The 24,754-nt window shown below is 31.4% G+C and overlaps 2 protein-coding genes across 4 annotated transcripts; both read right to left on the bottom strand.

Annotated features, from left to right (window-relative positions):
- Positions 1 to 319: 319 nt before the first annotated feature.
- On the bottom strand, positions 320 to 5,538 carry LOC134714032 (peptidoglycan recognition protein 1-like). Of its 2 annotated transcripts, none has more exons than XM_063575282.1 (3): positions 5,268 to 5,538; positions 2,025 to 2,213; positions 320 to 732 (listed from the first exon to the last, which is right to left on the bottom strand). In XM_063575282.1, the coding sequence occupies exons 2-3, from the start codon at positions 2,206 to 2,208 to the stop codon at positions 359 to 361; spliced, it is 558 nt and encodes a 185-aa protein (XP_063431352.1). In that variant the 5' UTR covers positions 2,209 to 2,213; positions 5,268 to 5,538; the 3' UTR covers positions 320 to 358. The 2 variants fall into 2 exon arrangements, with proteins under 2 accessions (XP_063431352.1, XP_063431351.1); XM_063575281.1 differs by lacking the exon at positions 5,268 to 5,538 and adding an exon at positions 3,809 to 3,938.
- A 3,397-nt stretch (positions 5,539 to 8,935) lies between these two features.
- On the bottom strand, positions 8,936 to 24,420 carry LOC134714031 (fibrinogen-like protein A). Of its 2 annotated transcripts, none has more exons than XM_063575280.1 (9): positions 24,264 to 24,420; positions 18,517 to 18,707; positions 16,983 to 17,006; positions 16,180 to 16,287; positions 15,033 to 15,140; positions 13,905 to 14,032; positions 13,472 to 13,568; positions 11,546 to 11,710; positions 8,936 to 9,471 (listed from the first exon to the last, which is right to left on the bottom strand). In XM_063575280.1, exons 2-9 carry the CDS (start codon positions 18,653 to 18,655, stop codon positions 9,221 to 9,223), a joined length of 1,020 nt encoding a protein of 339 aa, XP_063431350.1. In that variant the 5' UTR covers positions 18,656 to 18,707; positions 24,264 to 24,420; the 3' UTR covers positions 8,936 to 9,220. The 2 variants fall into 2 exon arrangements, with proteins under 2 accessions (XP_063431350.1, XP_063431347.1); XM_063575277.1 differs by lacking the exon at positions 24,264 to 24,420 and adding an exon at positions 22,533 to 22,735.
- Positions 24,421 to 24,754: the final 334 nt, after the last annotated feature.

The raw sequence follows: 24,754 nt of genomic DNA, 5'->3' as shown, positions 1-24,754 counted from the left end.
GTATTTTTAGTCATTTTGTATAATGCCTGTCAAGTTAAGCCATTTTATAAATTGCCTGAAAATTCAGTCATTTTACAAAATGCCTAAATTTAGAAAATGCCTGTAACATATATATTATGAGTATTTTCTAGACGAATTCTTGTATATTTGAGAGTCAGAGCATAAACATGACATTTCTGCTTTTAAAAGCCTCTACACATATTTTTCTGAACTTACCATATAGACACAAGGACACATATTTTTTTTTATAACATTGATTAATTTTCTGAAAACAAAAACATACACATACACACATCAAAACTACACAAACAGACAAACATGATTATTTTAATATTCCCAAACACAACCAATGACGGTATCAGTCGCTTGTTTGAGTCTGGTGATGTGATGAACTGGTTGGTTTTACTGGTTTTGTATGACCAAAGTGAGGCCAAGTCTGTATCAAAGCGTATAAACTGTTCCCTGGACACTCAGTCTGTCTTACATCCCTATGTCCGTACATCTTATAATTATGAGTTATCTTTCCCATTCTGATACCACATTCAATAACATTCTTAAGTGCAGTCAAAGCCTTGTCGTTGGGCACACGATCATTAAAATTTCCCATGATAGAAAACGCAACTGCAATGTCATTCCAGCCGTACGTATGTGCCCCGACTCTGTCCCATCCTCGTGCTTCATATACTTGACCGTCCTCTCCTATCAGAAAGTTGTATCCAATATCGTCCCATGCTGAAAAATAATGTTGTAATTCAAATTAGCTGTTACAGTTTCTTTATTTGTAGTAAAAATGTAATATAAAATCTAAATAGTAAAATTTTTAAAAAAATACACCACGACAGTATTTTATAACATTGTCCAATAGAATCAACGGTACCAATTTTGTTACACCAGATGCGCATTTCGACAATACATGTCTCCTCAGTGATGCTCGTGGCCTAAATATTTGAAATCCATTTGCATACATAAAAGATGAAGAGCTATAATCCAAAAGGTCCAAAAAGTATAGCCAAATTTGTGAAAGGAATCAGAGCTTTGCATGAGGGAGATACATTCCTTAATTTCTAATAATTTCTAATATTTTGTAACAGCAAATTTTAATAACACAAAAAATCCGTATTTTCATGCCAGTACCGAAGTACTGGCTACTGGGCTGGTGATACCCTCGGGGACTAATAGTCCACAAGCAGAGGCATCGACCCAGTGGAAGTAATAAAATCAACGGTACCAATTTTGTTACACCAGATGCGCATTTCGACAATACATGTCTCCTCAGTGATGCTCGTGGCCTAAATATTTGAAATCCAAAGCATACATAAAAGATGAAGAGCTATAATCCAAAAGGTCCAAAAAGTATAGCCAAATTCGTGAAAGGAATCAGAGCTTTGCATGAGGGAGATACATTCCTTAATTTCTAATAATTTCTAATACTTTGTAACAGCAAATTCTAATAACACAAAAAAATCCGTATTTTCATACCAGTACGGCAGTACCGAAGTACTGACTACTGCATGTTTTTTTTAAATCTGCTGCTTGTCAAAGTATATCCATTCCCCAATATTGTATTACGATGGCGATGCCGATACGCATGTGTTTTAAGTCTAATGTCTGCAATTCAGGACGAGAATATATAAAGTAATATCAATATTTGTTTTACTGGGAATGGTTTCGTGGTGGTAATGTAGTGTGCATTAATCCATGTCGCCAAACTTGCATACATAGTTCGTTTGCTGACCCTAAATGCTGTTTTGCAGAAATGCAGTATATAAATAAATTAAATCTTTGGTGAGACCCGACCAGGTATTAAACCTACTTACCCCTGTATTCGAGGAGAGCACATTACCACGTAAACACCAAGGGGGATTTGTGTATATTTAAAAAAAAAAGAAGCTTTTTTGCATAATTTTAGTAGTGTACTTTGTATCCCAATCCACCGAACAACAGCCAAATAACCATGTTTTTTAAACTGAAAAATAAGACATAAAACTTATCTTTTAAAGGACAGGGGGTTAAAACAAACTTACTGCGATTGTCCATATGAAAATTCTGAATGACTTTAAGTTGCTGTGAGCATGCGTTCTGGTCAAAGCAGTAACTCATGGCTGTGTGATGGATGAATACAAAACCAACAGGCGTTGACATCAGGTTAATGCTCTTCGAAGGTCTGGCTCCCCATTGGTCTCTGGTTACCACATTATCACAGGACATGACAACTACACAATATAATAAAAACTGTGTTTTTATTCAAAAGTACAATGTTTTGCGTGTATATACCTACAGTGTACAAATAGTCCCCCATGTGACTTAGATAAAATGAAAAAAAGTAAAAACTATTACATTCGAAAATCACCTTTCACCTATAAGTGCTATGTTGGTTATTATTGAGTTTAATGAGACCCTTATCTCATTGGTGGTTACTGAACTTTAAATTCTGACGTAAAATTACTTCTGATTTTGGATCTAAGAAAAAGCAGAACACAATTGAACTTAGCATTAAACCAAAAGCACACAGTCCCTCCCAGTCGTAAGCATAGCAAGTGTGGACACATAATTGTGTTGTTTGATTGTCCTATTTTTATAATGATTTGTGCCTGCAGGTGCAGATGCCATTTAAAGTCTAACATTCTGTTGTGTTGTTTGGTCGACGAATGTGGACAATGTTAACATTGGAATACTAAAATCAGTAACGTAAGGAAGTAACAAAACACTTAAAACTAAGGACATGTCACAGAAGAAACACCATTGCTTGAAATTTCCATGACTGGTATTGTTTTACAAATATGTTGCTATTTAATCAAGTAGTGCCTAGACTCTCATTATCAAACTGAATTTGAAGGATCTGAATAAAAATAAGAAAAGAAATATGATCGAATCATTGAGATATGAATGAAATGCAAGAAATAAAAAAAGAGTCAAAACTTGTGAAAATTAGTAAAACTTTTATACTGATATCTTGTCTGTCTTATAAATATTTTACGAGTTAGCTACTGCTTTGGTTTATGTTATAATTTTAGGTGACTTTTTGAGTTGACATTTCTGGACACCTACGTGTATTTAAATAAATGAACACGTGAAAAATTCTGATTGATGTAAAATAACTTTCCTCAAAGACTGAATTAACTATGCCTCGATGTTGCAGAATTCGCTGCATCGCAAAACATTCTGTTTCATAAAAAGTATCTTTCACAACAGATGAACACTGTAAAGGTTTGACCCTTTACCTGTGTTTCCACGGTAACGGTGATCTAAATGTTCTTATCTTATCTCCAACTACCACAACTACCACAAGCTGTGGTAGTCATTGTAATCTACAGTTGCCATAATTGGCGATCTGCCGCTAACCTCATATTTTCAGCTATATTAGTGACAGTTTAATTGCCAGCGATCTGCGGCAAAACAGATTTCTTATATACAAAATGTATAAATTTGGAAATAAATATATCAAATACTGTGATTTTTTGAGGCGCTGATTTGTTGCCGGGTTTTAACAAATGGGACCACGACGTAACAGTTTATTAACTTATCAAATTGACGAAGCCATTGTAAACAGAGCCGGATATCATCCTTGTTTAACATACGGAATATAGGAACATCAAAGCAGCTAAAACAAGTTCCATTTGCCGAAGTGTGGCAAAGGTTTGCATACAAGGACATTCTCAATAAATACGACGTAAATAAAATATAGCAATGTCCCAACTGTTTTCTGAAGTTTGTCTTTTCTGCACCAACAGAAAATGATTGAGTTAACTGAAGGCTATCTCATGGAATTAATATCTAAGATACAATATCCTTTAAAAATAAGTCTTACCTCGAGCAAAACATAATATAAGCACTATAAACGTGTCCATATTGATTCACAGAACTAGCACCGAACAGCTCTGATAAGGAAAAGTTAGGTTTTCCAGTGACGACATGATATTTGAGGCCACCACTAGGATATACTAGCATACCAAATGCTAGAGTTTGACCTTGATGTCATTATTGTCCATAACTATATATTTGTCAAATTCCAATAATCATGTGACAACCAAGAATATCATTTTACGATATACTGATCAATAAGATAAAAACAATTCTAAACAGGAAAAATCATAACTAAGCCACATAAATTTACAATTTACAACAAAATTTACATTATAGTTCGAAGTTTTGACAGGAATTTAAGAATGAGCTCCAGCAATATTTCAAAATAAAATTATTCTTTATTTTTTATTTTTGACAGTTTATGTGAAACAGTCCTCCAAATCGACTTGACGTTTCTGTCTTCCGTAACTGTAAAAGTGCGGGAATACTTTAGAAACCATGATTTAACACATGTCCTTGTCCTTGGGCATGCGGAGGCAATTATACCATATTTACTTATCCTTATATGATTGAACGAAAGTTTGGTTGCATTTATACCGTATTTCCTTATCCTTATATGATTGAACTAAAAAGAAATAAGGAACAGATCCGGTATAGTCTACATTTCTCTTTATCCAAACTTGCAATTAATTTGGTTTTATACCTTGCAAAAAATATGTTTATGCTTTAAAACGTATTTAACTTTTTGAGCTTTTTGAAAACATTATGAGCACAGAAAACTCAATAGTCATGATGACAGCCAACATTTGTAGGTACTAGATTAACTCATAATCTATGTTATCTCGATTGGAGAAAACATACACCATGTTAAGGCATTTCATAGGATGGACCGGACCCGCTTTTTGGAAAACTTGCTAGACCTCTTGATATACTCAAAATGAAAGAAAGGTTGTAACATTGCAACAAGGTTTTAAAAAATACAAGTATCTCAAATGCATTTGAAGTTTAAAAATCAGACAATGAAACATCTAGGTTAGTATTTGGTTTCTTCCGAGTCAAATAGTTATCAAAGGTACCAAGTACCAAAAAGTCACACTAAATTGTATTTTTTTTTTGTACAGCAACTGTAATGTCTATCGTTTGTGTTGGTCAAATGCAAAAAATAAAAAGAAGCTTGAAATCAGCAATAATTATTTAAGCTTTATCTACAACGTACATAACCGTCACGAAGAGATATTTTCGTGAAATTAACATAATTTTATAAAACTCTTCATATGAAAGGGCACGAGAAAAAGAAAATGACAATACAAATACAAGTATACCACTTGAAAATGAACTTATCAATAAAATGTAGGTCGCATGAAGTACATTGTAAAACACTTAATATGAATTATTTAACCCTGAATATTTCACACTTTTTTGACCATGATTTTAAAGATAAAATAGTAAAATTAGATACTAACCTTTGTTTGGTCCTTGTTGTCACAACACATCTACATCGTTGTACATCAAATACACATGTTTATATGTAGGTAATCCTGACCGCGACACAGTATACACCTTTATATCTACTTCCTATATTATTCATTATTATTGGTTATGAATTTAATATGTCTACCCTGAAGTAAAACTTTCCCGGACTTTGTGTGTATATTTCATAAGTGTATTGTATTGTTTTCCAAGTGACATATTACGAAGGTTCAATCCTGGCCATAAATAGTATAAAATATTTGAAATTTCCCTTCCAAATTTCCGACAGTTATTTTAAACTTTAATGGAGTGTTTCCAGTTGAATGACCTATAATAATATGTTTAAAATAGCACCTCTATATAGATTTTATTATAAGTTTTTCACGTGAACACCTACATATTAACATAAGGATCATTAAACAAATTCGTCCTCAAATAAAGATCCGTTTCCAAACGCTTCCATTAGTCAACATAGAGCAAAGTGATGATACCATTTATCGGACTGATTGAATTAATTCATTTAATTTACAAATAAAAAATGTGATTCGCTTACAAATGAGACACCTATCAATCAGATTCAAATGACGTACAGGTTGATTTTATAAACTAAATATATTATATATAAAGTTTGTTTTTAAAATGTATTCACAAGTAATATATATAAAAATCTGGAAATCTGACCAAAAGCACCTGTGTTCCTAGCTAAGACACATGATTTTTATTTCAATCAGATTGAAATCCCGGAAAACATTTAACAAGTTGAATGACAAAAATGTGTTTGATTAGAGTATTTTCGTTTTAAATTTTCCTCGGAGTTCAGTATTTTTGTGATCTTATTTTCTACACAAAGCATTTATACACTATGCACATTATTTCCATAGATACTGTGGATTCATTATTATTCGTTGGATATCAATTTCCTTGAATTTCGTGGTTACAGGTAAACCAAGAAATTAAAAATTCAATGAATTACATATTTTCGTTAAGGGTTTATGAAGACTTTTGCAAAACCACAAACTTAGATATCCACGAAAATGCAAGTTTTCAACAATCCACGAGAATTATTACCCACGAAAATAAGTGAATACCCAATACTTTAGGAAAACACATTAAACACACAGAAGACAATTTTCAATGGAGACAAAATCAAAAAGCACTGTCCCTGGATAGGGGAAGGTCGGCGCATTCAAATATGATAAACCCTGCCAAACACCTTACGTGCCCGTCCCAGGTCAGGAGCCTGTAGTTTCCATTGTTGTCGTTCGTTTATGTTTGTGATTATCACAGAATCTGATTCGCTAATTCGTTTTGTTACAGATTAGGCCTTTTATATTCTCAGGTATTTTTTTCCTATTTTTCATGTCGGGGTCTTTTAAATAGCCTATTAAACGGTTTAGGTTTGTCGCATCTGAAGGTCGTACGGTTGCCTATAATTACTTACATCCACTACATTTGAAATTTGATGGAGTGTTGTCTCATTGGCAACCATATCACTAGTCCGATATTACTCTGACGTCCAACAGCTGTTTCGCCAGACAAGCTGGGGCCTTGTCCGTTGGACGTCAGAGTAATCTCGGAAGTACCATATCCCATATCTGAATACGACAGTTGTTAAAAATAGATTTCAATATTAAATCAATCAAATATCTAGGCATAATAAAATCTGCACACACAATGATCTGTAGTTTTTCTTGATATTTCGAGTATCAGTGTCAAATTTAATATTTGCAAATTCTACCTACATATATTTACCAAGTGTTTATAATGTCATAAGTGATTTAAAATAAATATTGAAGCATACAATTATGAATATATCATGAGAGGAATACTTATTTTGAGCAGTCTTCCTGATGGATAAACAATACCAACTTAACTATATTGCTGATCTTCAAACGAACTAGTCCCCATTATATTAGCCGAGTCAGTCTAACATACTGCGGGGAATCGACAAATTAGTCTAAAGGGAGGGTGATGAGCTCTTAGGACCTACATTTAAGTCAGTCACATCTGCATAAAATGTATTGTTAATTGTTATTTTGCATTTAAAACTTTGAATCTACATTACAATTTGCTTCGAAGCTTTCACTAATCGTTACTTCAAAATCATTGTTTTTGGTGATTTTGACATAAATGCATTTCAAACTACAGAAAATTGTGTAGCAATGTGATATTGGACATTAGTCTATAAATATATATTGACCATTTACATATGAATATAATAACACTTGGATATGCTTGAATACCATTCTGGTTTAAAAGGAGGAGAAGAAATGAAATGCCAAAATACTGAACTCCGAGGAAAATTCAAAATGGAAAGCCTAATTAAATGGCAAAATCAAAAGCTCAAATACATCAAAAAAATGGATAACACACAACTGCCATGTTCCTCTTATGTAGAAAATGATGGATTTAATCTGGTTTTTTTTCATGGTGGTCATTGTCAGTAATGCAAAAACGTTTTATCAACGAAAAATTATGTGAATGACTTGATCAACTGACAAAAGCTTCTGCCAGCACCGTAGAATCTGCAATTTCACACACTGGACAGTTTTTATCGATGGAAGGGTATGAGGATGTGGTATAGAATAATATCAGCAATATGTATCCCAAGGGCAAGGGTTATCATGAAACAAAGTGAAATATACCACACGGACACATTAAAATTGTGAACGTTAGAAAACTGAGGAAAGTTACGTTTAGTAGAACTAACATACCCGACATCAAATAATCGACAAAGATTGATATAGGCCGTTTTTTTCATGATGGCAATAAAAAGATGCACATAATGCAGAATAAAAATCAGACTGTCAAACAAGTGTATCAAGTCAGGAATGTGACAGTTGTTATCTATTCGATTCATGTATTTACCAACCGAATTAGACTTATCAACGTGTTTGAACTTATTTGGACAACACAGATGGTGTCACATGATGGAGTTTGATCTGCCTACCATTCCGTAGCACATCCGATCAACCCAGTTTTTGGTGGAATCGTGTTCAGTTGCTCAATCTTTAGATTCAATGTTTTTTGTATAGTGTCTTGTCTTTTGGTCTTTTTTGTCATTGTATTGGCAGCAGGTTATCAACTCATGAGAAAGTATACTTTCATTGAATCAATTTAAGAGTAGTTTACTGTTGTTTAAATCTCGCAAACCGATTAAGAAGAGACAAATGGAGAAAAAAACCCAAAAAACTGATGGAATTGTATGACTCAAACATCAGCAAACCAACCTGTTTAGACAGGATAAGCATCTCCTGGCTGCTATAAATGCAAATCAATATACATTAAAGTTTAAAGACATTTTGCTTGTCAGTTGAGACACCTACAAATCGTATCTATTAATAAAAAAAAAGCGATGACGCCGTAAAACTGATTTAGTACAGTTTCGGTAGTGCTTCCGTATAACTTTATTAAGCCTGCCATTCTCTTTAAAAACAACCTTTTCTCTCTCAACTTCACAAAATTCGTAGATAAACTGGACGCAGTAAGGAAATAATATGAACATTGCATTTCTCCGAGGATAAGAAATAATTACGAAGAAATTTAACCTCTTATGGTATTCAGTTGCACACATTTTTCGTAACGATGTTTATATTAATATATTGTATATATACTGCCACTAAGACAAATCAGTTTCCTCTTTACTTGGTTAAATATCTTATTACTCAACAGTATTTATCTGCTTTCTATGTATATTTATTAAGTTTTACATCGACAACTATTGTTTTTATATTTTAGGAAAAAACTGTTTTCTGTTATTTCTAATCCTTGCAACTAGTTTAAATTATTGTCATATTTTGACTGCACCAATTCATTTCGATTTTAATCTCGGAAATTGATTTTAGTGTAAATGTTCGAAAAAATTAACATGTTCAATCTGAAGAAACATAGCTTTTTGGTTCAAATTTGCACTTCACCAGTCATACATTACAATTATACAATTATATCAACTCGGCTTGAACATCATTCTGGTCGTTTTGAGCCCAGATTTTCCTTTCCAGCTATTCCAATGCATGTTGGTTTCACTAGAACCTTCGAGATAAAGTCCGTTGATATTTGACCACGTACATCTAGCATGCCACCAGGGGCTCAATTTATTAATAGCACAATTACTACTGGTTACATCGTTATCTCTGTCAATAGTGGTAAACATGAAATTGTCATGAGTGTTACCTTGGGAATCTTTCATAGAATCACCTGTTGAAACATAAATACTATGCAGGAGAATAATAAGTTCAAATTGAAATTTCACCCGATAAACATAAACATTTGTATAAGGTTTGAAATTTTCAAATATTATTGCCCCGAATATACATAAATTGTCGAAATGCGCACCGGTACCGTTAATCTTTTTTTTTTTTTAAATTCATCGAATTATGATTTTGTTTGTTGTTGTTGTTGTTGTTTAATATTAATGTTCCACCAATATTTCATATAAGTCTTAGTGATCAAATTGAAGTTAGTAGGCATTTTGTTTTAAGATATGACTAAGATTGTATGATATATTCAAGAACATCGACCAATATCAAAACGTATCCTTCGAGTAATCAACATAAAATAAGCTGTCAGAAAATTGTTACAACTTGTACCGTTAAGTGTTGTTATCGACTATCAGTTGACAAAATCTATGAGATACTTAAAGGGGATTTGGCTACGATTTATACGGTCGATGCCACTGCTGATGGACGTTTCGTCCCCGAGGGTATCACCAGTAGTCAGTACTTCGGTGTTGACATTAATATCAATTATGTGGTCATTTTTATAAATTTCTTGTTAACAAAACTTTGAATTTTTCGGAAAAACTAAGGATTTTCTTATCCCAGGTATAGATTACCTTAGCCATATTTGGCACAACTTCTTGGAATTTTGGATCTTGAATGCTCTTAAACTTTGTACTTGTTTGGCTTAAGGTATAACTATTTTGATATGAGTGTCACTTATGAAGACGAATCGCGCGTCTGGCATACTAAATTATATTCATGGTACTTTTGATAACTATTTATACAAAACAAAAACAGAAAAAAAACCAATTGTTTTTTGTTTGAAGAAGTTATAAAAGCAGAACTTGAAAAATATTACGTTATAAGAAGTTACTTTGGCCCAAATTTGTTAAATAAACTAAAAAAAATAAATCATCGCTGATGTATTATTTACTTGCAAATTAAAAGTTAAGTTTAACCTCATTGCATCGGTATTCAGTTAGGAAAATGGCAGTTGTTATAGGTACCAGGATTATAATTTAGTACGTTATCTTATAGTTTCTGTGTGTGTTGCATTATCTTTTGTTTTTTGTTGCACTTCAGTGTCTCTGTTGTTTCGTTGTTTCCCCCTTATAGTTGAAGTGTTTCCCTCGGTTTAAGATTGTAACCTGAATTAAATTTCTCTCAATTGATGTTTTACTTTCGAACAGCATTATACTACTATTGCCTTTATTTATGTGACCTTCAATGTAACTCTAGCTAGAGATGGGTTTCGCCTGCACTAGGAGTGTTTAAAAAAACGAGTGTTAATACTTAAAGTGCAACAAGGGAGAGGCGATATGTTTAATAAAATTAACGGTACCAATTTTCTTGCACCAGATGCGCATTTCGACAATACATGTCTCTTCAGTGATGCTCGTGGCCAAAATATTTGAAATCCAAAGCTTAAATAAAAGATAAAGAGCTATAATCCATTTAACTTATAATATAAAATCAAAACGTCCTTGAAAAATCCAGTTGTACGTGATCGCATTCTAATACAGTGATATCTATGTTTATATCGGGTCATTTGACCGTCGTCAGTTTTCAGAGGCCATCTCAATGTTTAATTAGATATCGTCTATACTAAATTGCACACGAAATGATGATACACATTAGCGAGACCATGCATGGTTGATTGTTTCTTTTCGACTTTTTGTAATTCGGACACCCTTTTACAGTTCTTCTATAAAAGCATGCAAAGCAAACCATTGATCAACTTGCTTGCTATATTTTTTTGGTTGTTTGTAAACAACAGGTAGGTAGTTTGTACTATATACTGGAATAAACATTAATTTCACTTCAAGTCCAATTAAATTCCAGTATAAATTGAAACTCCGCCTATCTATTGTTTTCAAACATCCAAGCAAATATAGAACGCAAGTTGATCAAAATTTTGTTTTGCATGTTATAGAAGAGCTGTAATGTCCTTTTATGATTGATTGTGTTTCCCTCACTTTTGGTTTGTGACCCGGCTTTGAATCAGTATAATCGATTTATGACTAGTGTACAGCGGCATGCTACTATCTTACCAGCAGTTCCACTGTAACCAGATATACTCAATGTGTAGCCACTTTCCTCGTTGCTGACATTGAAAGTATTATATAAAGCATACGCTGTATTTCCATTAAAGTCTTCGAGATCAAATCGAACTTTGTAAGCATTTTGTAGCAAGATGTAATGAAGATGGTCATTACCTAAAACAAAATAAGTACTTGTAACATAAAATGTATGTCTAATATTTAAATGTGTAGTAGACCGTTTTTTTAAAAAATCTGTATCTCATTAATTTCAGATCCTTGTTGATATCATATTTGATTATTTTTTCATTCGTTGACATGTTGGTTATCAGAAAGAATAGAGAGTTTATAAAAAAAATCGTCAAATCTTGAAGAGATGCAACGACACCAGAGATATATTCAAAGTCATAAGTGGAAAATAAAATGTACTATCTTTAAAGTTTGATGTTAAGTGCCTAAGGCACGAGGAAAGTTTTGTCGGTTTCTACGTGTGGGGTTTAATGGTACTATATAAAGTTTGGCATTTAAATCTATAGTATCGACGATGCTCGCAGTTGCGTCGAAAAGAAGTTGGTCACATTGGTATATTTACAATTGCCTCAATGTTTATTGTACATATAGGCGTTGGATGTATTAGCCGAGCAAAAAGAAACGATGCGAAAGAGAACAAATGTCGTGTATTCATATGTTGTTTGAATTGAAGAAATCTGTAACATAAAGTAAAATGAAATATTGTATCGAAAGAGAAAACAATATGTTACTGCGAGCACCTAATACTATATCTTTGTTTGTCTTGTGTATAGCCTATTGAATTTAAGTATTAGTCTATTAGATACTTATAAGTTCGGACGAGCAGGGCGAGGAACAATTTAACAGTAGGTAAATAATAGTTACTAAAACACAACATATAAAACTGAGCAACACGAACCCCACCAAAAAATGGGGTGATGTTTCTGCTCGAGAAAGGTCATCAGATCCTGCTACATATGTGTCATGTTGATCATGTTTTTACAAACCCGGCAATAAATCTAATTCGGTAGGCCAAATTCGTCAAAAGGGGACGAAATTTTATGCGGGCGCTATTGGAAGGTTGCTGCATGGAAATGGCAAGTTCTTTTATCGTAATGATTTTTTTCCAACCCACCATCATTTTCAATTTTTATTTGTTGTCCAGAGATCAAGATATGAGGCAGACTTAACTGTAACTGTTGAATCCTTTATCTCAAGTTCGATGGGTAGAACCGTTCAAAATTGTCAACAAATTTTGAAATATTAATTGAGAGAACATTATCTATATAGGGGAAAGTAAAGTTAAAGGATACTGCTAACTTCTTTTCTTTCTCATTAAGAAGTTCCTTTATGAACCCACCCCAATGAATAAAGGAAATAGTCGACAAGAGGAGGACCACAGTTCAATCCGATGGGAAAAGTGATTGTTTGTTGGAAAACACGTCCTTCAACCGTAAAAAAATACATTATCGATGCATCATGAAAATGCCAGTTTCAGAGAATGTTTTGTTTGAATCAGAGTGATTTTTTTTAAAATGTAGGATTTATCCCCCCTAAGACAACCTACTTGTATCTACGTTGGCTATTCATTTTTTATGAACTAAAACATAATCAACCCAATGTTACATAATAAAAAGTGTAGCCTTTTTGCGATATCGTTTTCATGTTATTTGTTGTTACAATTCGTGCAGTTCTTCTCAAAGGTATGTTTTGTCCCTCAATATATTCATCTCGTACCATTTCATCATTTTTGCGGTACGAACAAAATAGTGTTACAATTAAAACAATTTATCAATTTAAGGCTTTTAACTGTTAGTCCTGAGGGTATCATGAGCCCAGTAGTTGCTATGAATAATGACTCATGAGCTGTTTACAAGCTCCGGGACTAACAGTATAAGAATTCCATTATCTTGATAGTATATAAACTACCTAACCAATGTTCACCAGTGAGGTTACCAAAACCAATTTTGTAGTCGTCCCAAAACCTTAGGAAATTCGTTTTTCCATCTAATCTTCTTTGTACAACCTGAAAAAAAGTCAATTCAAAATAATTTATTCAAAATTGATTTATTGCAGGTTCTTGAACCACATTGATTATTTGAGCAAAAACCTTGCTTTTCTTGTGTGTCCTTTGTGGTTTATAAACTTTTCAAGTATTAAATTTTGAAATATTTACTGTTAAAATGCGCATCTGATGAGAAAATTGTTAACGTTGATGTTATAACAGATATTTCATAAAAAAAATAATTGTGTAAAGAGTGTAGCAGTGATAAGTTGATAAGACAATGTAGTCTTAATCAATGTTTATTGTGAAGGCAAAATGGCTTCCCGACCAATGTTCATTATAAAGAATTTTGCTTACTGTCCATCCTCCATCGTCTACAGACATTTCACAGAATACTGATATTTCCATATTATTATCTAGGTAAAGTGTATACACTCCACTACTACTATTTAGGGGCAGGTCATTGCAGTCTTTTATTTTTCTATCTGAAACAAAAGGTCATACTTGTACATGTGGAATAAAGTTCCAAAAGTAGTATACCGATGTTCAAATCTAAGAAATTTATGAAAGGGATACAAATCAAGGGTTTTCTGATTTTAAAATGAATAATCAAATTAATTTTAGAACCTTTTTTTTAACCATTAATCGTGTCATATTTTTTTTATAAAAATTGTCTTATTAAGAATATTTCACATTAGTGCTAATAAATAGGCTATTTGTATGGATAATTTAAAGCATTCATTGACGTAATGTCTAGTTTGCTTATTGTTACCCTTTGAAGTCTTCTAGTAGTGTTATCGCGGCAATGATACTATGATTTTTTTTTATTGTCGTCTATATATTATTTATGGAATGATGAAAAAATGATTTTTCTTGTTTTTTTCTATAGTTAATATACTAGCCAGAAGAAAATGTTCGCTTTGTGAAACATCAAAATTCGTGTTATTTTTTTTTATCTTTCCCAACTAAAAGAACGATAACTAGAATGACACGATAAAAATATTCCCCATTTATAACGATTTGAAAAGCGCATGACAACTTATTCACGATACCTTAATCATAAGTCGATTATAAACTGACAACACCATGGATGAAAAAGAAAAACAGACAAACAGAAACACACAGCACACAACATAGAAAACAAGCAACACAAACCCAAGCAAAATTTGGGGTAATTTCAAGTTCTCCAGGAGAATAAGATGATACTTAGTCACGCGTGGCACCCGCCGTTTCGGTAATATTTGACGAAACAAGGGAAAAAGAATAATGTAGTAATCACACTCGGGAAAAAAAGTTATGAGGCTCACGAAAAAAATTAATTTTGAAAACAAAAAATCTTTCAAAGTTCAAGAACCTCAAATACCAACAAGGAACTAAATGTAAACATATATGTTAAAGAGACGTTGATTTGATTTAAAACCAAACTCTATTATGCATGTTTAATCTTAAACAAAATATATTATGTAAAAAACATAAAATTCTGACCTGCACATGTCGTTCCACCATATATATCAGGGCAAACACAAATATAGGACTCCTCTACAACTGTACAGGTACCATTATTCAAACAAGGTTCGGTTGTACATGGGGTGGCTGTTAAAATTTTATATATGTTAAAATGAAACAGTGTATAGGTATCATCATGTTATTTCTCGCTTTAAAGTGCAATATGTACGTCTTATTAGAAGACCCTCATTCCTTTTCTTATCTTGTAGTTTTCACAACATTATGTGAACCACAAGATGAGAAAAAGTTGATCTGGCTTGATTCGTATTGTTTCACATTTTTTTTAAAATTCGGATTGTGTTCCAGATATCCACAACGATATTTTTATCATATTCTATACCTTTTGATTCCATAATGTAACCGTAATATTCTATTTTTTATAAGTAATTCGTCTGTTTATTTTTAAATTCTGTCTTACACATCTGCATTGATGCTTAAACCTTTCTCTTTTGTGCAAAACTGTAGCACTGACAAAATTGACTCATTTTGTGGTCTTGATATTAGTAATAAGATATGAGCCAGGGTTTTAACCCAACAAAAATATCCCAAAAGATATACAAAGATATTATTGCTTGTGAAATGCCTTAATGGGCAAGACCTTGGCTCATATCTTTCATGCCCTAGAACTATGTAGGATGGAAACATTTATGACATCACAAGTGACCTTTCTGCAATGATGTGTCCAGAGTATATTCATTTGTGAAAGAAAGCTAACATAATTTGGAAAGGCGGGAATAGTTTTCTGTATCCATCAGCAAAAAACTATTCGCCTCCAAAAATTCTTTGAAATAACAACTGAAACCAAAGTTAGGTTTAAAATATTCTAAAATTTGAAAAAAGCTAAACATTAATATGATAATAATGTATATATCGTATGAAGTGGTGAGCTTTTGCATTTTGCTTGGTACTTGCTACACATATTAGGGGCAAAAATAGCTCTGATCCTACATTCTTGTTTCATCATTTCAAGACCTAAAGTATTGAACAACAAAAAATAAAATTTGAGACATTTGATTTCAGCGTAGATTTTTTATTGTCAGTTAATAATGCAATTAACAACTTCCATTTAATAACATAAGTAGATATACAAGAAACAAAACTATTTAACAAGCATTAAGATAAAAACCTTCACAATGAGTTCCCATATATCCAGCAGGGCATATACAGAAGAGAGCATCGTCCACTACAGCGCATGTGCTGTTGTAATAACAAGGATTGCTGGAACATGGTGAATCTGTAACATTCGAATACACTCATTATTTCTTGACCCACAAAAGTACTGTTCAATAATATAGAATTATCAATATTTAAACTTTTCTGTCGATATCATTATAAAAAGCAATATTTATATACCTAATCAAAATGCATATTTACTGACTTTTATCTGAATTATCAAACAGACCCATTGTGAAAAAAACACCGTATGCAAGGTCTAGGACTCACAACATGATATCTCAGACACACACAAACAAATATAGTAGTTCAAATTGTGAATAAATAAAACATTTTCTATATCTGATTATCCACCAACCAAACATTGCAGAGGGATTTTGTTAATATTAATAAGAACGATAAGTTTATCATACAGTTTGTTACATTCTTTTCATCTATTATAATAGCAGTATTTCAGGATAAAGGCACACGTTTTACAATGAATACTATAAAATTGCATTAGTAGCTTCCAGGTGCGGGAATTTCTCGCTACATTGAAGACCTGTTGGTGACCTTCTGCTGTTGTTTTTTTTTGGTCGGGTTGTTGTCTCTTTGACACATTCCCCATTTCCATTCTCAATTTTATTATGCAACATAGAAAACTAAAGTCTGAGCAACACACATACTATCAAAATCTGGGGTGATCTAAGGTGCCAATTATATAGAATATGCACTTTGGTGTCACTTGAAACTTAACCTTTAAACAGCTTTTCTTACCTTTATTTTGTAAACTGCAATCTTCTGAAATATAAAGTATTGGATCTATGTATTTTTTTTATAAATACGTTATTGTATTCAGTATAGTGCATTACTGTATACTAGAACGTAGATATCATAGATACAAATGTACTTATTGTACTGACTTCTTCCTGCATTTCCTTTTTCATTCATTTTGGTCAATGACCCTTGAGCATTTGAATATTTTGTTACAATTGCTTTGAACTTTACTTGTGAATTTTGTAATATAACGACATACATGTTTAAAGGAAAAACAAACATTTAAAATTATCCTGTGATATGCATATTGCTATTTTTTTTATCTTCAGTAACATATAAACCGGGTAGCGGAAAGTTTAGTTATTACTCTTCAATTATGTAAAACCCCGATTAATTAACACGACATCCAATCAAATATTTTGGAGGCTGATTTACAGTCAAAATTTTGTAAAACCCCGATTCACATTGAATTGAATATCTAACGTTGAAACTCTGATATAATTCATCGTTTCGTTTGGATAATTGTCTTAATTTCAGACCTAACAATTTCTTTTTCTATTCGAGACAGCATATCCGATACAGATTATGCCTATATAGAATAGATGTGATTGAAACGGTATAAAAATACACATCTGCATTTGGCAATTTTAAGTATTATGTCGAGAATGTTCGTTTCACTGTGTGTTATTATAAATGTTGTGTTTCTGTTGTGTTGTAGTTCTCCTCTTATCCCGCAGTTTTCGTTTGTAACCCGGATTTGTTTTTTTTTCTCAATCGATTTATGAATTTCGAACAGCGGTATACTTCTGTAACCTTTACCTTTCTCGTCTTTGATGAATCTGTTGAACATGTTTATCAGTGTTCTTTCATTTAGTATTTTGAGAGAATAAAATATTACGAGATCGTGAATAAGAATAACGTTTATTAATTGTATTTTGACAGCACTTGAAATTTACTTATTAGAAATAAAAGAATTTACCAGAAGTCAGAAATACAGGTACGAACAGAACTTATGGTTGTAAAAATAATTCACATCGCATTAATAATAGCAAATAGAGCGTGATTTTTGGAATCGTGTGGTGTAAAGCCAAAAAGGTTGAAGACTTCAACGGAAATCTAATTAAACTCATGAGGGGATAACATATTATGTGTTTAACGTTTTTTTCATTGAAAGTTACAATTTTGTGATAATTCTCATTCAGGGACGCCACAATGGCGGAAAGAGGATGGAACTGCAACTAGTTACAACCAAAACCTCCATGAGATGATTCCATTTAGTCTTCCCCTTTTAGTAAATATTACACTTCTGTTTGGAAATTGCAATAAAGAGGAAATACTCTCGCAGATTTTATCAAATTAGATACATTAATGACAAATTTATATATTTCCACACAAAGGAAACCTAAACACATCCATAGTTTAATAAATCTTAAGTGTAAGTAATATAGGTAACAATAAAATATTTTTTGTTAGTGGATGTTAAAAATGCCAAGTGTACAACAAGATTTTTTTTTTTAAATTCTAAGTATTATACCTTTATCTTTTTTAAGGGAATAGTAGATACATAAAACGAAACACAGCACAGTTGAAATTATCAGGAATAGTGTACACAGCTTCCAGAATTTAATTTTTCTTCTTTTACGAATTTCAACTTCCATAAATTTCTTCTCCATTTCATATTCAGATGACGACCGTGTTCTACGTCATCGTTTTAACAGTGCATCTCTGAAATATAATCAACCTAATCCACTTTATAATGATAACATAAATCTAATATAGATAGGCACAACTTTGAATTTTGGAATTTAATTTTTATCCTCAATGCTCTTCAACTTTGTGCTTGTTCGGCTTTATAACTTTTTTGATCTAAACGTCACGTCTTATGTAGACGAAACGCGCGGCTGGCGTATTAAGTTATAATCCTGGTATAGAAATATAAAGTTATGTAATTAATGATTGTCAATGACATAACTATCAATCAGAGACCAAAGGACTTGGATATAAGCAATAATATACAATCATGTAACCTCAGTCAAAGACTAATATCAATATCGTAAAGATAGATATTGAAAACATTTCATAGCTAGTTGCATTTGATGAATTAATCATTTGCCCCTGGAGTATATAAAAAATTAAAAAAATTAAAAGAAAATTAAAAGAAAAGAAATAAAATTGTAGTAATTGTGGTAAAAAAAATCTAACCTTATAATTTACTAAACATACATATATTACGATAAGGATAAGTTTAGTTGATAATATCAGATGAATTTTAATCGTGTTTAATATATGTCTGCATTATACCAAGATATGTCTCGATTATGTAAACCTGTAATATCTTCAAGGTAATGATACGTATTAATAAGTTATCCAATACTGCAAATTCACAAATTATTGCGAGGTTTTATAAGTGCAAATAATGCAAAACGTTGGGTATCGCAATAATAAGAACTTATATTCTGATATCGTATTAAGTATAAAGCTTTTCCTGAAAGCACAACAAATAATCTCATTTTTTGTTCACTGGGCAAAAAAAGCAACAAGAATAACACTCAATAGTTTCTTAATTTCAGTTATGTTTTAGGCTTATTGTAAAAAGCAATATCACAAAAATATTGAACTCCGACGAATAATAGTTATCAAAAGTACCAAGATAATAACTTAGCACGCCAGACGCGTTGTCAAATTACCGACTTGGTACAGGCATTTTTTTTTACTTAACGCAATGCCAATACATTTTAATCGAAGAGTTCTGGTGATTTTATGTATGAGTTTTCTCTAAATCATATAACCATAACTTCTTTTAAAAGCATACATTTTCATAACTTGGATTTTTTTTTATTGATATCCATTGTCGTAGATTGTTTTTACAACTAACAAGTAGATACAATCTTTGGCAAAACGTCAAGCAGAAAAACATAGAAAATAAATATTTTGTTTTTATTTTTTGTTAAATGTTGTGCAATGTATAACTTAGTACATGATACCGAAAGTAACTTTTTAAACGAGACGTATCAAATTATATTCTTAGTTCATTCCAAGTGCATAAACACAATGTATTTTTATAATCATTGTTTAGTTAAGTAGCATATGACACCTTCTGATTGTTTTTACACCTGAAATAGCAAACTTTATTCCCTATTAATATAAACAAAAGTGTATTGGTTTTAATCGATATGAAATAAGTTGTAACATGACACAGAAGTAACTTTCAAAAATAAGTTAGGTGCAATTTATCTCCTGATTGGGTGAAACTTTTTCAAAACCATCATATGCCATTCCGTACTGTGTTTAACTAAACCGTTTATCACATAGGAGTTGTATCTTTGTATACTTGTTTTCTTGTTATCAATTCTCTTATAAAACAGTACAAGATATCACATTAAGTTTTACTTCGAAATGTTTGCTACTCGGTAATATTTGTATTAAATTTTTGTTATTTTGATATTATACACTTTTAATTATTGTATGAGCAACTGGTTTTAAATGATTATTTAAATTAATATTTGATTTCAAACATTATGTCTTGTACCTAAACTAAACAGATGTCGTACAAATACCAAAATTATGTTTCATTTTCGAAAAATGTTGAATAATATCTATCATTTCAAATCGACATGAAATTATGTAATTTTGACTGAAACTAAAACCGATGCTGAAGTGTTATATAATTTTTGATCAACCACACGTTAATTAATTTTGTCTCGATTTTTTTTTGCCGCCGTATCAATTCGGAGCAATCCACTCAGCATTTTCCATAAGATCAAAAGAGATAACGTTTCTACCACTTGACCCCGTTTACTACAATATTTATATACTCCCGATAGTCAAATATGGAGTTTGAAAATTGAACTGTCTCGAGTGCAGAACTATCGTTATCAACTGGATTGTATGGCTATATCTATATTAAAACACGACATAAATCATACTACTATAAAAAGTCTTGGTATTGCATAATATATGTGTTGGACCGAAGTACCAATACAATGTTCAAACAAGGTGAAAGTATTTTAAAAAGTATGCGGGGGATTTTTCGCTATGTTGAACCTGGTGATCTTGGGATGTTTTCTGTTCCTTGGTAGGATTGTTGACTCTTTGAAACATTCCTCGCGTCCATTCTCTATTTCATAATATATCCATAAACAACTATGTCGATAATTTTGGAAACTATCAGAGTTTTCAGCTCCCACGACAAACGTCGATTGCTTTATCCATTCTTTGTATGTTCGTCCCCTTTTGCCATTTAGGTCCTCAAGTATCTATGTTTTCATACAACATTGGTTTTCACTTTTTTGATGTAGGTAATCAAGAAAAGAACTTAGCCATACCAAATTTGTAAAGTGTTATCATTATTTCATAAAATATTGTAAAAATGAAACAATAATAGGAAATCATAAATAAAAAAACAAACGTAATTTAGATTCATTCTAACATAAAAAAACAAACAAAAAAAAACTAGGAAATAAAACAAGATAACAATTGATAATTCCCCCCAAGTATACACATCTATATATGAACGTTATTGGAAAATTTAAAAAAAAATGTTGGCGATTTCAATCCAATCAAAAAATTATCGTCCAATTTTAACTTTCAAATAAGCAATGAAATATCAAATATTGATTGATAAATTGATACTTATGATTCTATAATTTTGGTTAAGAAAACATCTTATTAGAAGGCCTTTTATTCAAAAATGTGCATATTGTATCTACTAAACAGCTTTCTCTGTGTGTTATAATATTCCTTTGTGTCCTATGTCTTTTGCCATAGTTCGGGATTTATGCATCTAGCTATCATGTTTTTGTTTTGTAATATATAACTTAAATACAAATAGGAAGTTTATCTAGCTAACTAACTAAACGTCAATGAAAAATGTCTATACTAATTCGGTAATATGACAGTTGTCTGATTATGTTAGTTTTTATTTGCTACCCTTTTTGAATTTAACTAGTGATTCGATATTTTTGTAATCACTTTTTTATCAAAATTTTACAATGTGATTTTGAGGTACACAAATTAAAAGTATCTAAAGAGTATCATTAGCATTTGGCTTTTCGTAAATGTGTCATAAATATCAAATCTACTGTCAGGATATCAGAAAATTAAGGCTGGAACATCGAGCATTAGTTAATGATATTTTTTTGCATTTGAAGTGTCGTTACTCTTTTTGAAAAAAGTAACGAAAAATGTCATTGCGACAGGAGTCCAGTAAGTACATAACGTAGTCATCGTTAATTACAGGGAAGATATGTGGGGTTATATTCCTAGACCTTTGAACTAAACATCCCTTCCGTATAAACTCACTTCGAGACGACAGCCGCTTAATCCTTATTTTAAAGTTGTAGTAAGTGAAGAATTCTTCACCCACAGGACCAATGTTTATTTTTACAATTAAAACCGTCTACTTCTTATGATGGATTATTTTTCAAACTATTTAACTTTTTAAAACCACATCTATAAAGTTTGATATTCTCTGTTATGTAAACATATTTGATAGCCGGTATATTAATTTTCCACACCATATCAATAATCCCACGTCGTTTGCATACTTACGAAATATGAATATTTATAATGTTATCTTAAATCCTGATTCGTGCAAATATCCCAACAGTAATCATTTCAACATTAAACGCAGTCCATTTGTTTGATCCTTTTTTAAATACACAAAAAACAAACTTATTGGTTCACACAATGACATATTTTGAGAAACTGTAATCTTAATGCAATGCTTCATTAAAGAAGGTTTCGTGTGTGTTTATTTATATTTGTATACACAAAGATTATTGAAAGTACAATCAACTAATTGCCTTTATCCTATTTTGAACAATGCTTTTTAAAAACAACAATATCATTTACACTCCTGTATTGTCAATTCTCAGTATTAATCACCGATATTGAAACACGTAGATTTTAACCTTATGCTCATTTATCAAAATCTCAGACGTTTATTGTAAAGAGAATAAAAATACCAAGGTTAAATTAAAAAAGCATAATTTGCCATGATGACATGGGGAAAATGATGAAAAAAACCCATAAAGAATGTAAATTCACAACGGGATTGGTATTTAGTGGTTAAAATTTTAATACTTTAATTTAAAAAAATATTCAATAGGCATTTGTAATCAAGATCCATTGAAGGTTAAATAATATTTCAAATTAAGATTCGTATTGATAACTGTAAAATGTCTAATTGATTAGTCTGAGTAAAATGTTACATATCTCTCACTGCATTTGCCCTCTTTACTGAACATACATTTTCGAAAGAGCAAAATAATTTTGGAAAGTGTTCACATTTTGTGAACTGAAGACGTTGGTGAATTTCAAAAAGTTTATGAATAAGAAAAAAAAAAACTCTGTTAATTTTTTTTTTAAAAGTCGAAAAATAAATGAGAAACAAATTGTGGGCACTTATGTTTGGCTTTGAGCGTTCCTGATGAAGGTAAATCCAGAAAAGCGCTTCGGACGCAAGAAATTAATAACGTGTTGTTTTCAATATATTTAGAATATTTAAACAACAATAGCAAAATTAACCGTATGTCTATTCCTATTTTTCCCAAACTAATCGTTCATTTTTTACTGCAGTGTATTCCAATTTCAAGAAATTATATGTTTCTTGACCGATGCTAGAGGTCTAAATATTTAATAATCAAAACACGGTTAAGTGCTTATGAGGCAAAAATAAAATAAAGCCGAAACAAGGGTTTAGGAGTTTTATTGTGATATATTCCTTTATTTTAATGACTTCTAGATTGATTTACTTTCCTATAAAATGTATTTTTGCTTGTGTCATTTTAATTTTCTTGCTTTTAACAGGTCGGCCATCTTAACAAACTATGTTGTTTGATATAACGTTTATTTTTTTTTAAAAGATTCTATTTTAATTTGTTATTGTTAAAATGTTGTTTCAGAGAGCATAATGAAGTACCATTCAAACTACTCTAGAACGTCAAATGAAAGGACTAATGATTCAGTTATCAACAAATATCATGTATTAATGCTTTTACTAATTATAACTAACCTGATATTAAAGATAAAACAAGGATAATATTATAGCATTTCAATAATAAGAACTCAGTGATTGTGAATCCAAATGATTATAAAACAAAACAAAAAACAAAAATTTACCGGTGATTAATGTTTTTGAAATTAACCAAGATATAAATATCAAGAAGACACTTTCAACTAACAAAATTTTGATATTTAACTTAGTTAAAAATATTTCATTGTTAAAAAAAATATATATTGTTCATCTTCATTAAAAAAACTACTTGAAAAAATACTTACAATATATGTCCAAATAACATAAAAATCAAAGTTTTATGATTAGAAGCTTCTAAAATATATCGTTTTTCATCAACCCTCACAAATATAGGTGATTTTTAAAATACATATTTGATTGGCAATGACACTTTAAACCGTTTGATATAGTTATACCTCATCCCACTTTTTTCCGGAAGAGTAAATATGTAAATCGACAGTCTTTAAATAGATGACAGGTATTTAACTTTTCATACACGTGATTAATCAATATTCAAATCAACATGTCATATACTTTATAAATGCTTAAAATAAACCCACTCAAATAAGTGCAAAACAGTCTACATCTATACAACGGTTTAAGGTAAATACAAATCAACAATTTAAACCGTATCGACATCATCTGTCAGGATCCTCTGGCCTTCGTTAGTTTTGGAAGTTTTATAATTTTAGTTCAGTTATATGTTATAGAGTTTAGTATGACGTTCATTTCACTGAACTAGTACACATTTTCACTG

This window comes from Mytilus trossulus, chromosome 4, assembly GCF_036588685.1.
Source record: "Mytilus trossulus isolate FHL-02 chromosome 4, PNRI_Mtr1.1.1.hap1, whole genome shotgun sequence".
Classification (NCBI taxonomy): Eukaryota; Metazoa; Mollusca; class Bivalvia; order Mytilida; family Mytilidae; genus Mytilus; species Mytilus trossulus.
Note: the sequence above shows the minus strand (reverse complement) of the source record. Positions and strands in the feature narration are given on the sequence as shown.

Coding starts and splice junctions, on each gene's coding strand:
- LOC134714031 (XM_063575280.1), bottom strand. CDS start 18,655: ATGGAGAAGAAATTTATGGAAGTTGAAATTCGTAAAAGAAGAAAAATT. Junction 15,141..16,179: donor TATGGGAACTCATTGTGAAG/GTTTTTATCTTA, acceptor AAATTTTAACAG/CCACCCCATGTACAACCGAA. Junction 11,711..13,471: donor CACTGGTGAACATTGGTTAG/GTAGTTTATATA, acceptor ATTTTGTTTTAG/GTAATGACCATCTTCATTAC.
- LOC134714032 (XM_063575281.1), bottom strand. CDS start 3,848: ATGGACACGTTTATAGTGCTTATATTATGTTTTGCTCGAG. Junction 2,214..3,808: donor TATATTATGTTTTGCTCGAG/GTAAGACTTATT, acceptor TATATTGTGTAG/TTGTCATGTCCTGTGATAAT. Junction 733..2,024: donor TTTTCATATGGACAATCGCA/GTAAGTTTGTTT, acceptor ATTATTTTTCAG/CATGGGACGATATTGGATAC.